The 15,239-nt window shown below is 30.4% G+C and overlaps 2 protein-coding genes and 1 long non-coding RNA gene across 3 annotated transcripts; 1 reads left to right on the top strand and 2 right to left on the bottom strand.

Annotated features, from left to right (window-relative positions):
• Positions 1–526: 526 nt before the first annotated feature.
• Positions 527–5,553, bottom strand: LOC127143796 (uncharacterized). The gene is made up of 3 exons (XR_007821360.1): positions 5,172–5,553; positions 4,835–4,990; positions 527–1,377 (listed from the first exon to the last, which is right to left on the bottom strand). It is a non-coding gene; the product is annotated as an uncharacterized LOC127143796 (long non-coding RNA).
• On the top strand, positions 717–1,920 carry LOC103484135 (probable membrane-associated kinase regulator 6). The gene is made up of 2 exons (XM_008441090.3): positions 717–1,383; positions 1,496–1,920. The coding sequence occupies exons 1-2, from the start codon at positions 717–719 to the stop codon at positions 1,501–1,503; spliced, it is 675 nt and encodes a 224-aa protein (XP_008439312.1). The 3' UTR covers positions 1,504–1,920.
• A 2,127-nt stretch (positions 5,554–7,680) lies between the features above and the next one.
• LOC103484137 (reticulon-like protein B1) lies at positions 7,681–9,791 on the bottom strand. The gene is given in 6 exon segments (XM_051086613.1): positions 7,681–8,131; positions 8,238–8,307; positions 8,498–8,639; positions 8,733–8,859; positions 8,862–8,912; positions 9,716–9,791. Coding segments are annotated over 6 exon segments (633 nt in total). The 3' UTR covers positions 7,681–7,964.
• Between the last annotated feature and the right edge of the window lie 5,448 nt (positions 9,792–15,239).

The raw sequence follows: 15,239 nt of genomic DNA, 5'->3' as shown, positions 1-15,239 counted from the left end.
TTCTATACCACTCACTACTGTTGGTGGATGAAAAAGTCTGTTCATTCTTTACCATTCACCAACAGTTTGATATTTTAGCTCAACCAATTTCTTCACCACCAATTTTATTTAATTTAATTACAAGGACAACAACTTGTCTACGTATCAGAATTGGGAATCATGGATTTTTTTTTTCTTTTTTTGGTTAATGCTTTTGAGAGCTTTGAATCTGACTGTCTTTTTGTACGTCTGTCGTAATGTCGTTGAGTTTTTTAACAAGTTTGAATCGACGTGTTGATGTCTCGCATCTACGGTTCAAACTTGTGATGAATAAAGTGAATATCTTTTTGGAAAGAGAATCTGTCTTCTTCATGAAGTATAGAGGAAGAGGAAATGATTAAAAGAGATGTGGGGTTGAATGTACTGATGCAAACACTACATTATATTTGCCTGTAGGGACTCGAATTTCTGTTCCTTTCCACCTTTTTTTTTCTCTTTTTTTGAATTATTAATTTCACTGTTTCTTGCCCAATCACAAACATAAGAATTAGAGAGAGAGAGGAGATTGAGGTTTTTCATATATATACACACACACACAGATGTGTATATATGTGTGTATGTGAACCACAAAGCCCCTGTGGATATGTTCTATAAAGAAGAGAGATTTCAGTAGCTAATAATATTCTTTGAAGTTGTGTTCTGCACAAATATATTGAAATAAAGCAAAGCTGCTGGAAATGGAGACATCCCAGCCTCTTTCAATTGACAGCTTTTCATATAGTTGGTTAGTGAATATAAAGCCATCTCTAGAGAGCTCAGGCAACAATTCCTTTAGGACTTCACTTGATGCTTCCGATGAAGCTGCTTCCTCCTTCATCGAGATGGACCCAAGAATGCCACCCTCCAAGAGATTTTTTAGGAACTCTCAAGATTTTAAATTTGATTTCCCTGTCTCGCCGCCTTCTCTCACATTTGTACATGCTGATCAGCTGATTTCCAATGGTTGTCTTGTGCCTTTTTTCATTGATCCAGTGAAAGTTCAGAAATACGAGGATGAAGATTTCAATCCAAATCTTCCAAAATCTTCCCATATAGAAAACGACGTCCATCCAGCCAATACTTCTGACTGCTCGTCAATGAGAAAGTGTCGGAAACTATCGAAGAAAGTGTTGCAAAAGTATTTGAGTTTTTTCAAGCCATTGTACCAAAGAATACGAGGTCATAGAGCATCAAGTTCTAAACCAGAAAATGTTGGTAGAAGATCCAAATCTATGAAGAATTGGGAATATTCATATGAAGCATCGCCGCGGATAAGCGTAGCTTACTCTGCCGATGATTGGCGAAGATCCTGTGATTCTGAGAGCTCAATCTATGAGGCAGTCCTCCATTGCAAGAAATCTATAGGTACGTGAAGCATGTTATAGTTTGATCATCATCACTATCAATATGGTACTAGTTATTTTATTAAACGCTTTGTTCAGATTCTGATGATTATTAAAACCTTTGCTATCTACAGGAAGATAAGATCGAGTAATTTCCAATGAAAAATCAGGAGAAAGAAGTGAAAACAGAGAAGATGATAATAAACAAAAGAGCAATTCAAGACAAACAAACAGAGGAGAAAATTGAGACATAAAATCATAACATCCACTAAGTTTTTTGTCCCTTTCTTCTACTTTTTCTTAGATTCAAATGTACCATACCATTTTGTCTGTGAGGAAAGTAGAAGCTGTATAAATTAATAGCCTTGAAATTTTCAGACCTAACAGAGGAACAGTAAGGGTCCCCATAAATATTGTTTGTCATTGACTGTTATGTAATAAAAACCCCTATAGCAAGAGAACACTTGTTTCGGTATGCCCGTGACCGAGCAGGTTCCTTGAGGTAAATATTCAAATGCCATATGAAGTTGACGAAGATGAATATAAATTTTGTTCTTTACTTGGAGTTCTGTAGATAAGTTAAACAACCATCAAATGACTCTTTGTTCATATTTCTAACAAATAAAATGGGATTCAAATCGATATGATGTTAACATAAGAATGTCTTCTAGTTTGCATTTTGCCCTTTCTTGACAGTGAACTGAGTTTTTTAGATGGGAATCCATATCTAAAAGACTTGGTAGCAATTCAATGAGGTTATAACAAAATTATGGTAGGGTCCCTTATTTTGCTTTTGTTAAGCAAGGAATCCATATCATGTTGTCCTCTTTTCATTTGCACATGAAAGCACTCCCAACTTGTTTTTTCATTACATGTTCTTCATTGACAATAATTCTTGGGTTTTGTTTCTTCAATTCACCATGATGTTGAAGATATTAACAATAATCTTAGAAGAAGGTTGGGCTATACCTAAGTATCTTTATGTAGCTCACTCGGTTACCTAAATGAAATTTGCCACGTGAAAAATCTAAAAGAATTAAACTAGTATTGTTTTTTTACTATGTAACAAAAAATAGTGTAAATTGCATCTAATCATTTCTTTACATATTTACTTCTCATGTTTTATCTCTAGTTTCAATTTAATTTTCATGCTTAAAATTATTGTTTATTATTATTATTTATGTAAATCATTCCTATCTTATAATTAAAACTTATCCATTGTCTTTCTCCTTAGAGTAATTGAATATATACTTTTAAAAAATTAATGTCAACTTTCATTTTGAAAAAATAAAAAGAAAGAATGCAAGGACATCCAAAAAAATGAAGTGCATAAAAGGATAGTCTATTAGAGAAAAGAAAAATAAAACCTGAAAAAAGATTATGCAAAAAAATTGTCTTTGATAAAAAAAACATAGAACCTTAACGAGAGAGTAAATGCCATTAGGACCTCTCTCAATATTTCTAAAGATTCTATTGTTTATCTTCTCCCACAACAAAGCACAAACCCGATATGCCACAAGCATTCTCCTTTGGTATAATAATGCTCTAATTATAGCTATAGTAGAGATCCTACGAGTGAGAACAAATATGACATGTTAAATCCTACATTAAAGAACTTTTTTTTTCTTTTCTTTTTAAATTAACTATCATTTATACTAACAACATTTTAGTTCAACCACATCGACGGTAAGAAAATTTGACCGTCTAACCTTTTGGTTGATGGTAAGTTAGCGCTTGTAGAAATAACTAATCACTTTAAAATTTTGGCATATGATATGAATAATAATGAAACATTTAAAAGAGAGCAAGGGTCCATGAGAGAGTAGGAGTTGCGAGCTCCAACCCACGGAGTGCAAGGTCCCAACAAACCAAAACACCTCAAGGTTATGTCTTATTTACTCCTTATGTTGTGGGTACTAAGAGTTCACTACTCTCCAAACTTCTTTAGAATTCACAACTTCACTCCTTCCTCCAAACGACTTTATTTCTTATACATTATGAAATTAACTTTCATATGATATCCCTCCTACAATGTAATCCAATTTAATCAAATCATGATTGAAAAATTGAACTAAACGCATTCTATTAGATACAATCCCAATTTCGTTGAAACTAATAAAGAGTTCCTTTGATTAAATCGTAAAACAGAAATTCATCACAGAAAAAAAAAGTCTAAACTATTGATAGATTCTTCATGATTGGTTCAAAACTGAGCCAGCAGATGGGTGACAGCAGAAGCAATCATGAGAGTTGGACCAAATTTTGAATCCCTTGGCTCCAAACTCAAAATAAGGTCTTTTAACTCTCCTTAGTTGATACAAAAACAGAATTTTGATGAAAAATTTGTACTCTGAAAGAAGTGTTTTTTTCCCTATTCAACTGAAAAAATGGATTGAGTTTAGAGGTAGAAATTTTGATCAATACCAACAAACTTAACTTAGGCTAAGAAATCCAAAACCCCATTTTTTTAGTTAAACAATATCTGGCTCAGATCCTCTGTGTCTGAACCATAAAAACTTCAAAAATAGAAAGGCACTTGGATCGAGGAAACGAAGCGTATCTTCAACCAAACATATGCATACTTTAGCACTTGAATATATCTTTTTGGTGGCAGGCAAAGGGTTCAAAAAAGTGGTTAAACTCTTTAACTTTTCTCTTGCACAAAGGCTAAGATTCAATGGAAATATTAGAGGTGCATGAATTATAGTCACATCACAGGCCACTGAAGCATCCTCAGACCAAACCTTCAGTTTCATCTCTGGGCATAATGATGAACATGGGCTCCATTATTGCTCATGTGTCTGCTGCAAAATTGTAGCTTTCATTTTTGGTGTGCTTGATATTATAAACAGTTAGTCATGAACCCTCTTGAATATTTAAGGCTTTTAGTAGGTCATTTGAATACTTTAAACTCATCATTTCAATTGCTACCAAACCCAAAAAGACTCTAAACTAGTTCAGGATGGGCAACCATTTCGGCCACATCCTCAAACACTCTGTCATTAAAAAACCTTATCTTTTTTCTGAATACCAACAAGATTTGCCTAGTCCTTTTCAATTTCTTAATGCCCCATTATTATCTTTGCATTAATAGTGCCTACTTCATGCAGAAAAGCTCTTAAATACTTGAGGATAATTGTGTTTAGAAAGCAAAAGGTGAGTAGCCATGATAAAATCCTAGTCTCTGAGAAAAGATAAAAGAAGGAAAAAGAAAATGAGTCTGAAGCGTTCGTAAATGGTTCCCACCTCCTAGTGTGTCCCAAAAGACCTTTCAAAGAATTCAGGAGAGCTGACCAACAAATTGGTATTAAAACAGATCCAATCTTGCTTTTTTTCTTAAACAGTGTTAGGCTTTTAGCTAATGAACTAAAAAGTGTTGGCTAAGAATGAGAAGTTTGTCACATGTCTATAGCAAGAAAGAGGAGACATGGACAAAATATGCTAGGAAAAATGACAAAGTATGATAAAATTACCTCTCTGTCTCTTTCTACTAGTTTTTTTGCCAGCTTTGTTGGATTTTCTGCTTTTCCACAATAGAAGCACAGTGATGGGTGGCTTTTACGAGCCCTGTCCTTCTATCGTTTCTGTATCGACATTTTCCGTGGGGACCGAGACTTCCCACATGCAACCTGTCGTTACGAGTCATCCTTCAGTCACTTTAGTTGCTAACAAGACAGACTAGCAAAGTCATAAATATGCATATTTTTGCCAGTTAAGTTGTGGGGTTCCCTTGATAATGTCCTTAAGCTATGGAGGATTTATGAGACAATGATAACTTAAAGTCTATCCTATTAGCGTAGCAATGAACACCTTTATGTATCGATGCAAATTCTTTGCCCCAAGGATTCAATCCAATTTAAGATCTTTCTGTTCACAGAACTCGGCACAAAGCAAGCTCGGGTTATCCCGGCATGTGATGTCAAATAATTGAGCTCTGATGAGTGTTACTGTACGATTACCGTATGCCCTAAAGAGATCGCTGTCAAAATGAACTTTTTAAGAAGGTTTGTAGGGAATGAATTTTAGGAAAGTTGCAACAAACTGGTCTGTGCAAAAGCCAAAGGCTAGTAGGGAATGAATCCTCAAAGTTTTAGGACAATGATCATATGTCACGTGCCCTTTCTTTGTCTTAATATCTAGGAATGTTCATTGCATTACTGCACCAATGATGTTGATGAACTCTACAGGTTTCAATAAATTAATCGAACCTTGAATACCGTGTGACAGCAACCTTGGAACTGTTTTTACATCACAAAGATTCACCGTGAGGATGTCAAGAAGCTAGGAATAGGAGAATGCCACTTCTGTGAATAGAGCCATGCTCAAATCTTTGAATTCAAACAAAATTTCCTTTTGAGACATTGTGCTGCGTAGACTAATGAAGGATGAAATTTAAATTTTCCTTTCTTAAAACAAAAAACATTCTAAACTCGGCTTGAATTTAACAAAAATAAAAAGACATCCATAGTATAATCTTATCGACAAACAAACAATGTCCAAAGCAATGTAATTTCCCTTATAACTGTCATTTCCTTATGAGATAGACAACAAAATAAATATCTTCCAAATAAGACACATCTAAACACCAGAAGTTAAGATTTCAGCAGAAACCTTCTGTCAGAAAGAAGTTTGTTGCCCATGAAACATTAAAATCTACTTGGAGCCATAAAAACAATAATAGAAATATAGATGATATAGAATACTAACTAAGATTCAAGAAACATTCTCATTCTTAAAAGGTGTAGTTTGGGCAAATCCTTTCGACACGCTTCCTAGAAAAACTTTAAGTAATCACTTATCATAGGATGTATGCTCAATTTAGGGTTTCTATGATTGATTCATTGAAAAAGGAAGGTGTAAGTTATTGGTATAGACAATAATTATTAATTCTTTTAAATCATGTACCCATATGAACCACTTGGGTACTCGGGTGTGACAATACTACTTCACCCTACCACTTTATGCTCGACTAACTATTTACTATTTTTTTCTCTAGAAAAGTGTTTGCCTGCAATAAAGTTTTGATGATGGTTTTATTGTTAACAAGTCAAAAGATAAGTATTACTTGAAAACAAATAATAGTTATGATTTATTGGTTTAATGCTAATTGATATAGTAACGTGTTTCAATTATTCAATAGTTATTAACCCATGTCTCCTTTCAAGCTTCAGGAATTTTCTATTCTACATCTTCACACATCACTGGACCCACCAACCTCACTAAAACATATTTTCCACCAACACATCTCTTCAAATCTCCATCTCATCCCGTTAAACGCCATTTAAAAAATCAAAATAAAACCACTTGTTGAACTTAAGACTTTGTGCATGTTCAAGAAAAATGGTGAAATCGCTTTTGTCAAATTCAGACTCACTTCAACATACACCTTTAATCACTTATAAATTAATTTAAGATTTAATTTACTTTTACTTTTAAATGTCATTTTCATATAAAAAGAGTGTTTTTGAGGGATTTTGAAAATGACACAAGTAATTTAGCAATCCATAAATCAATTCCAAACATGTATATTAATTTTCTCCAACGTGTTAGGAAACACACTTTTTCACCAAAATAAATTGAACTTTGATAATTACTTATTCTTCTTCTTCTTTTTAGAAAAGTACAATAAAGGATAGGCATTTTTTTTTTTCATTTTTCAAAATAAAGTATATTTCTTCTCAATTTCTCACTGTCACCCTCGTCTTCATCTTTCTTAAAAGGAAGTTGAGTTCTAAGCAAAATTTCAGGAAATAAAAATAGTGCATGTTAGTTAGCACTAAGTTATAGTGATGTTGCCTAATAAGTTAAATATACATTTAAATCGTAATGATATTCAATTAACTAACAAGAGCCAAGCGTTTCTAAGAATGAATGCTACACATGTAATGTAATCATGAAGGGAAAAAAGAAGGGGTCCTCCTCCTCCCATCAAAACTTACATTTTAGAATCCCTTTTTCCTTGTAGGGGGCTCCTCCTATTAGAACCTAAATTTCAAGGGTTAGTTTCTTCACTATTTCATGATACAAATTGCTAATCAAATCTCGTGTATAAACTCAAAACTCCTTAAACCTAACTCATATACTAAATATTTTTACAGCACAAACCAAATAAAATCAAGACTACTCAAATACGAATTCTTACATTCCATTCCAGTTCTTTATTTAGTCTAAAGGCACCTAAAAATTAAAGCATTTAGAAAGCCAATTCATATAGATCATAAATAAAAGTGGAAGTAGAAGCGTAGACTTCTCAATCACAGAAAAACTCAAAAACTCAAACACGCAGATTTCTTTTAAGGAAAAAATGCAGCAGCAGAAAGACGAAGAACAGTATAATTTTATAATTAATTACTCAAGAAGACAGAGAATCTTGGGGGGCGTTGACAAGGAAAAGCAAGATAAATTGGTGCAGAATTTATCAACCTATCCAAAATTTACTGAGTGAAGAGAGGTTCATGCAGCAGCAGAAAGGCTTCTAAGTTCTATATTGAAAGTACTTTAGAAACAAGGGGAAAGTAACCGAGCTGCCTTGTCAGAAAAAGAAAACAAGACTGCTAAGAGAGATATGAAGGTAAGCCTAACCAGACAAAAATGTCATACAATCTAATCCTTCTTCTCTTGAAGTGGCCCCAATGGGATTTTGCTCAGAACCTTGGCATCAAATACAGCATACTGCTTCTTGAGTTCTATCACAGCCTTCTCAGCAAATGGGTCAACCTGGTCTTCATACTTCTCATAAAGGACTGGCACAGTGTGTAGCAATACAAAGCCTGATTTTCAAGCACATCAAAATATCAATATGTAAGCACATATTTTCAGTTATAAATGCAAGAGGCTCGGTGATTTCTCATCAAAAACAGAAAGAGCGGTTCTTACATATGTGTAACAAGGTCAGAAAATTGCACCAGCTGCCAGCTATTGATAGAACCCATAAGCCAAGAAAAGCCTGTTGATGGTATCAGACATTCTCAGTAGCATTACCTAAGTAATCAATAAACAAAATGTTGAAAAGGTAATGGTTCAGAAACTACTAAAATTGTCATTTCTGATAGTTGATCAAGTCCAGAAATATTTCCTTTGTTTCTTCTCCCTCTAAAACAAATTTACTCATAAGAAGATAATAGCAGGGAATGTACACTGAGAAATTTCCTTAAATCTCTCCCAGAAGCGACATCGCGTAAAGTAGACATTACACTGTTGATTTCAATTCTCAGTGAAGTGACAACCTGAAGCAGGCAATCTTCAGGAAGTCTAACATCTGCGATTTGAGGTGGGGTTCTATACAAACATGAAACAACACAAAAAACATATATATAAAACAAAACCAACAGACTATTTATTGCATCAGATTTTCTAAGTCGATGTCCTTACTTGTTGATAAACGTATTGGCAAAAGACCACAAGAAAGCTATAGCCAGTAAAAGAATTAATATATGGCACACGAGAGCGATTAATTGGTATTCAAGCAGTTAAAAAAGAATCCACAAGGCAGTGGCACCCCAAGGACACCTGCAGAGTTCTTTTTGTTCTTCCAAAGAAAAACATCAGCAGCTGCAACCGGAAGTAATTATAACTTATAAGAAAAGTTCCCTCAAAGATAAAGACAGGAAAGCGGTGAGGGGTAGAGCTACAGAAGGGGATAACTCCAGTATCACGTACTACAGAAGTTTGTATATGGAGAAAAGAAAGGTATATCTAATCAGTTCTCAATTCATGTTTAATGAGGTTATTATATTATACATCGAAAATGGTAATACGATTAAATATGTGATGTAGTAGGATTAGGGTACTGTGGTCAAATCCTTAATTCATTAAGATTAGGATTGGGATTAGCATAACATCCTATCCTACTACATCATTGTGATACACTGCTATATCTGTATATTGTGATATGTGGCAGATGGGCTATGATATTTTACTATATTTGTAACTATTTTCAGCAGTTTTGTCATTTAAAATAATTTTTCTAATAATGATGGAGGAGTATTATTAGAGTTGTCGTTTGGTAAACAGACTAGAAAAGAACTGGACCTATACCTGTCAGCCGTTTATCTCAACAACTGCGATATTCCTACCAAATAAAATACGAACTAAAATGTAGAAGAAATGAAATATCATTTTAAATGTCTAAAATCTGCAGCAGAAAGTAAAACAAAATAGCGGTTACCCTATTATTCATAGATAAACCAGCAAAACTCAACTTTGCCAAATGCAGTAACTGAGTAATTTTCTGTCGCTAAGTTACAATAGTTACTCTTATGAAAGCTTAAGGGGTTATGGCTAAATTCAACCCAAAAATGGTAAACACCATCGGACATGTTGAGGAACGAAGTGACCTCAAAATATATAGTTACTCTTTTCGTTGCCAAATGAAAATTGGTTATTAGAATACATATTTAACATAACTGAAACCACAATGTATGAAGCCATAACGCTAACCTAAGGTTTTCATGCATAACTCAAAGGAAATTAAAAGAAAATACACTCCATGTTGTAACATATGGACAGTCGTCTGATCTCTCATTTAAAACCGTTTCATCTTTCAGCATTTACAACTCAAATTTTCTTTTATTTTATCCAAACGGAGAAATTAAAATATTCTGTAATCCGGTTTGTCTCCCTTTTGTGACATTATGTCTTCCCGCTTCCCGTCTGGTTCAATTAGTACATAGGCATTTAGGATGCAAAATAAATATCATAAAATTCAGGAAAAAGAAGGGTGGATGAAGAGATGCAAAAGGGAACTTATTAATCAACAAGAATTTCAAATAAATCTCCCAGTGTATTTTAGAGAGAGAATTCTGTACCCTCAAATCATTCTTGACCCCCCCAATTATTCATGGGTATTTAGAAAGAGAAAACCACGGAGAGATTTTCTTAGAGAGAGAGGAGATGATTTAACAGAAGACCAAATTAGTTTTTCATATTACAGGGAATAGAACAAGAACAACATTTGGTTCTCTATTCTTCTCTTTCATTTTATTATTTAGAAGGGGGGTTTCTCGCATTTGGATCCAATAAATCAGTGATTTGCTCATTGTAAATCTGCAACAAAGTTTTTCTAGTGAATTTAAATGAACTCATACATAAAATATGTAGATCATAATAATAATAATATAATTATTTAATTATTTGTATATATAATATTTTTTAAAATAAAGTGGTTCGGTTCGGTTTTAGAATCAGTTTAATTTCTTAAACCAAATCGAACCGCATAAGAAGCGGTTTCAATTTAAATGAAACCGAACTGAATCCCGTATTCGTTTTCTGTTAGATTTTAATTCAATCATGGTTCGGTTTGCAACTCAATTTGGTTTTTAATTGTTTTTTGAACATCCTAAAATAATATGTAATATATATTCAAAATTTGGGGTGAAAATATGTTGATCATTTTAAAAATATTTTCGTGTTTATTTAGAATATATTTTTAAAATGTTATAAAAATATAAAATAATTTATTTAAAAGTATAAAAATAAAGATAAACCAAAATGAATGTTTAGGAATATTCAATGTAGAGATTATTATTATTATTATTATTATGTTATTATTGTTTATATATTATTGTTGTTGTTATTATTATTATTGTTTATATATTATTGTTATTAATGTTATTATTGTTGTTATTATTCTTATTATTATTGTTGTTGTTATTATTATTGTCATTGTTTATATATTATTGTCATTGTTTATATATTATTGTTATCGTTGTTATTATTATTGTTATGGATGTTATAATATCAATAATAATAATATCAATAATATCAATAATAATAATAATAATAATATAACAATAATAGTAATAATAATAATAACAATAAATAATAATAATTACAATAATAATAAATAATATATCAATAATAATAATAATAATAATAATATCAATAATAATAATATATAATATCATAATATTAATTATTAATAATAATAAAAAAATAATAATATATAATTATCATCAATATTATTTTATTATTATTATCGTTTTTGTTATTATTGATATTATAGATATTATTATTATTATTATTATTATTTATTATTATTATTATTATTTATTATTATTATTATTATTATTATTATTGTTTATAGATTATTGTTATTGTTTATATATTATTATTATTGTTATTGTTGTTATATTATTGTTGATATTATAACAATAATAATAATATCAATAATAATATAATAATAATAATTACAATAATAATAATAATATATCAATAATAATAACAACAACAATAATAATAATAGTAATAATTACAATAATAAGAATAATAATAATAATATATCAACAATAATAATATCAATAATAATAACATAACAATAATAATAATAACAACAATAATAATAATATAACAATAATAGTAAAAATAACAATAACTATAATAGTAATAATAACAATAAATGATAATAATTACAATAATAATAATAAAAATAATATATCAATAATAATAATATCAATAATAATAATAATATAACAATAATAATAATATAACAATAATAGTAATAATAATATAACAATAATAGTAATAATAATATAACAATAATAGTAATAATAACAATAACAATAATATATAAACAAGAACAAGAATATATAAACAACAACAAGAATATATAAACAACAACAAGAATATATAAACAACAACAACATATAAACAACAACAACAATATATAAACAACAACAACAACAACGACATATAAACAACAACAACAATATATAAACAACAACAACAACAACATATCAACAACAACGACGACGACATATCAACAACAACAACGACGACATATCAACAACAACAACGACGACATATCAACAACAACAACGACGACATATAAACAACAACAACGACGACATATAAACAACAACAACGACGACATATAAACAACAACAACGACGACATATAAACAACAACGACGACATATAAACAACAACGACGACATATAAACAACAACAACGACATATAAACAACAACAAGGACGACATATAAACAACAACGACGACGACATATAAACAACAACGACGACGACATATAAACAACAACGACGACATATAAACAACAACAACGACGACATATAAACAACAACAACAACGACATATAAACAACAACAACGACGACATATAAACAACAACAACGACATATAAACAACAACAACAATATATAAACAACAACAACAACAATATATAAACAACAACAATATGTAAACAACAACAACAACAACATATAAACAACAACAACAATATATAAACAACAACAACAACAATATATAAACAACAACAACAACAATATATAAACAACAACAACAACAATATATAAACAACAACAACAATATATAAACAACAACAACAATATATAAACAACAACAACAACAACAACAACAACAATATATAAACAACAACAACATATAAACAACAACAACAATATATAAACAACAACAACAACAATATATAAACAACAACAACAACAATATATAAACAACAACAACAACATATAAACAACAACAACAACAATATATAAACAACAACAATATATAAACAACAACAACAACAACAATATATAAACAACAACAACAATATATAAATAACAACAACAACAATTAAAATATAGAAAGGTTGATTCCTGATCAATCAATAAACCCCTCCAGATTTACTAAGAACACTCCAATCAAATGATAAAGGAAAAAAGGCAATAAAGAAATTAAACAAGCAAAATTCAAAAATATTCAAAAAAAAATAAAGAAAAAGAAAGATTTAAAATAAGAGAACAAAAAATAAAGACCCAACTAAAGTGAAATTAAAACACACATATTTGTCTATTAATGTAGAATTAAGGTAATATAGAAAAATTGATTCCCGGACAATCAATTTTTCTTAAATCACCTCAAAATTACCATAGACACTCTCCAAAATAAAAATAAAGGATAAACGAAAACAACAACAATATATATAGACAATCCAAATTCCGAAATATTAAAAGAAAAAGAATAGAATAGAAAAACCTGAGAAGTCGTGGTGCTGCAATAATGTAATGCTTATGATATATAAACAACAACAACAATATATAAACAACAACAACAATATATAAAAAACAACAACAGTATGTAAACAACAACAATATATAAACAACAACAACAACAATATATAAACAACAACTTATAAACAACAACAACAATATATAAACAACAACAACAACAATATATAAACAACAACAATATGTAAACAACAACAACAACAACAATGTGTAAACAACAACAACAACAACAAAAATATATAAACAACAACAACAACAACATATAAACAACAACAACAATATATAAGCAACAACAACAACAATATATAAACAACAACAACAACAACAACAACAACAATATATAAACAACAACAACAACATATAAACAACAACAACAACATATAAACAACAACAACAATATATAAACAACAACAACAACAATATATAAACAACAACAACAACAATATATAAACAACAACAACAACATATAAACAACAACAACAACATATAAACAACAACAACAATATATAAACAACAACAACAACAATATATAAACAACAACAACAACATATAAACAACAACAACAACAATATATAAACAACAACAACAACAACAACAACAATATATAAACAACAACAACAACAACAACATATAAACAACAACAACAACAATATATAAACAACAATAACAACAATTAAAATATAGAAAAATTGATTCCTGATCAATCAATAAACCCCTCCAGATTTACTAAGAACACTCCAATCAAATGATAAAGGAAAAAAGGCAATAAAGAAATTAAACAAGCAAAATTCAAAAATATTCAAAAAAATAAAGAAAAATAAAGATTTAAAATAAGAGAACAAAAAATAAAGTCCTAACTAAAGTGAAATTAAAACACACATATTTGTCTATTAAGGTAGAATTAATGTAATATAGAAAAATTGATTCCCGGACAATCAATTTTTCTTAAATCACCTCAAGATTACCATAGACACTCTCCAAAATAAAAATAAATGATAAACGAAAACAACAACAATATATATAGAAATCCAAATTCCGAAATATTAAAAGAAAAAGAATAGAATAGAAGAACCTGAGAAGTCGTGGTGTTGCAATAATGTAATGCTTATGATATCAAAAGATGAAGACTTACTACCCGATTATGTTTCTTCGATAATCTTCTTGCCAGAGCATGAATGCAATATGCAACATCGGCTCTAGGCTTGGTAGCTAAAATAGCTGCAAAAAAAGTCCAAAACCATCTTATTGTATTATTATGATTCTATGTACAATACCAAATTTTAGAGCTGCATTATCAAACAAAAATGTAAGGTTCAAATGAAAAAAATATGAAGATGTATAATTAATTATGCGAGAATATATATTACTATCTTGAGAAGGGCATCAAAGAACACACCTCTCATATGTTTTTCCTTCGCAGGACGTTCATTGTTGACTTAACTATAGAAATGTCCAACTCCTGAATTCAACACCACGTCAAGAACATGAGGTAAATCTAGGCTATCGAGATGCAATTAGAGTAGGACTTATAAAACCTTATAATCATTGTTAACTTTAGCTAATGAAACTGTGGTAGTATATACTTCAGAGCTCCCAATGCATTTCTAAAGCTATTCTGACCCCACCAGACATTCTCTCTCATTAATAAACCTACAACAAACTCAACAATTTGATATGGTTCACCTCGCACAAACAAAAACAATGCATTAAGCATAAATCTTGATAAATAATTAAGTCACATACCGTCCATTGATCTGTCAATTCAAAGGCACCATTGAACCATATAGAAAACCGCCGGTGTAGACAAAAATCATAATAAACTCCATATCCATAGTAATATTTCACCGACACACAAAA

This window comes from Cucumis melo, chromosome 6 (genome assembly GCF_025177605.1).
Source record: "Cucumis melo cultivar AY chromosome 6, USDA_Cmelo_AY_1.0, whole genome shotgun sequence".
Taxonomy (NCBI): Eukaryota; Viridiplantae; Streptophyta; class Magnoliopsida; order Cucurbitales; family Cucurbitaceae; genus Cucumis; species Cucumis melo.
Note: the sequence above shows the minus strand (reverse complement) of the source record. Positions and strands in the feature narration are given on the sequence as shown.

What these genes read in the sequence shown, in the direction of transcription:
- LOC103484135 (XM_008441090.3), top strand. Translation starts at nt 717, where the DNA reads ATGGAGACATCCCAGCCTCTTTCAATTGACAGCTTTTCATATAGTTGG.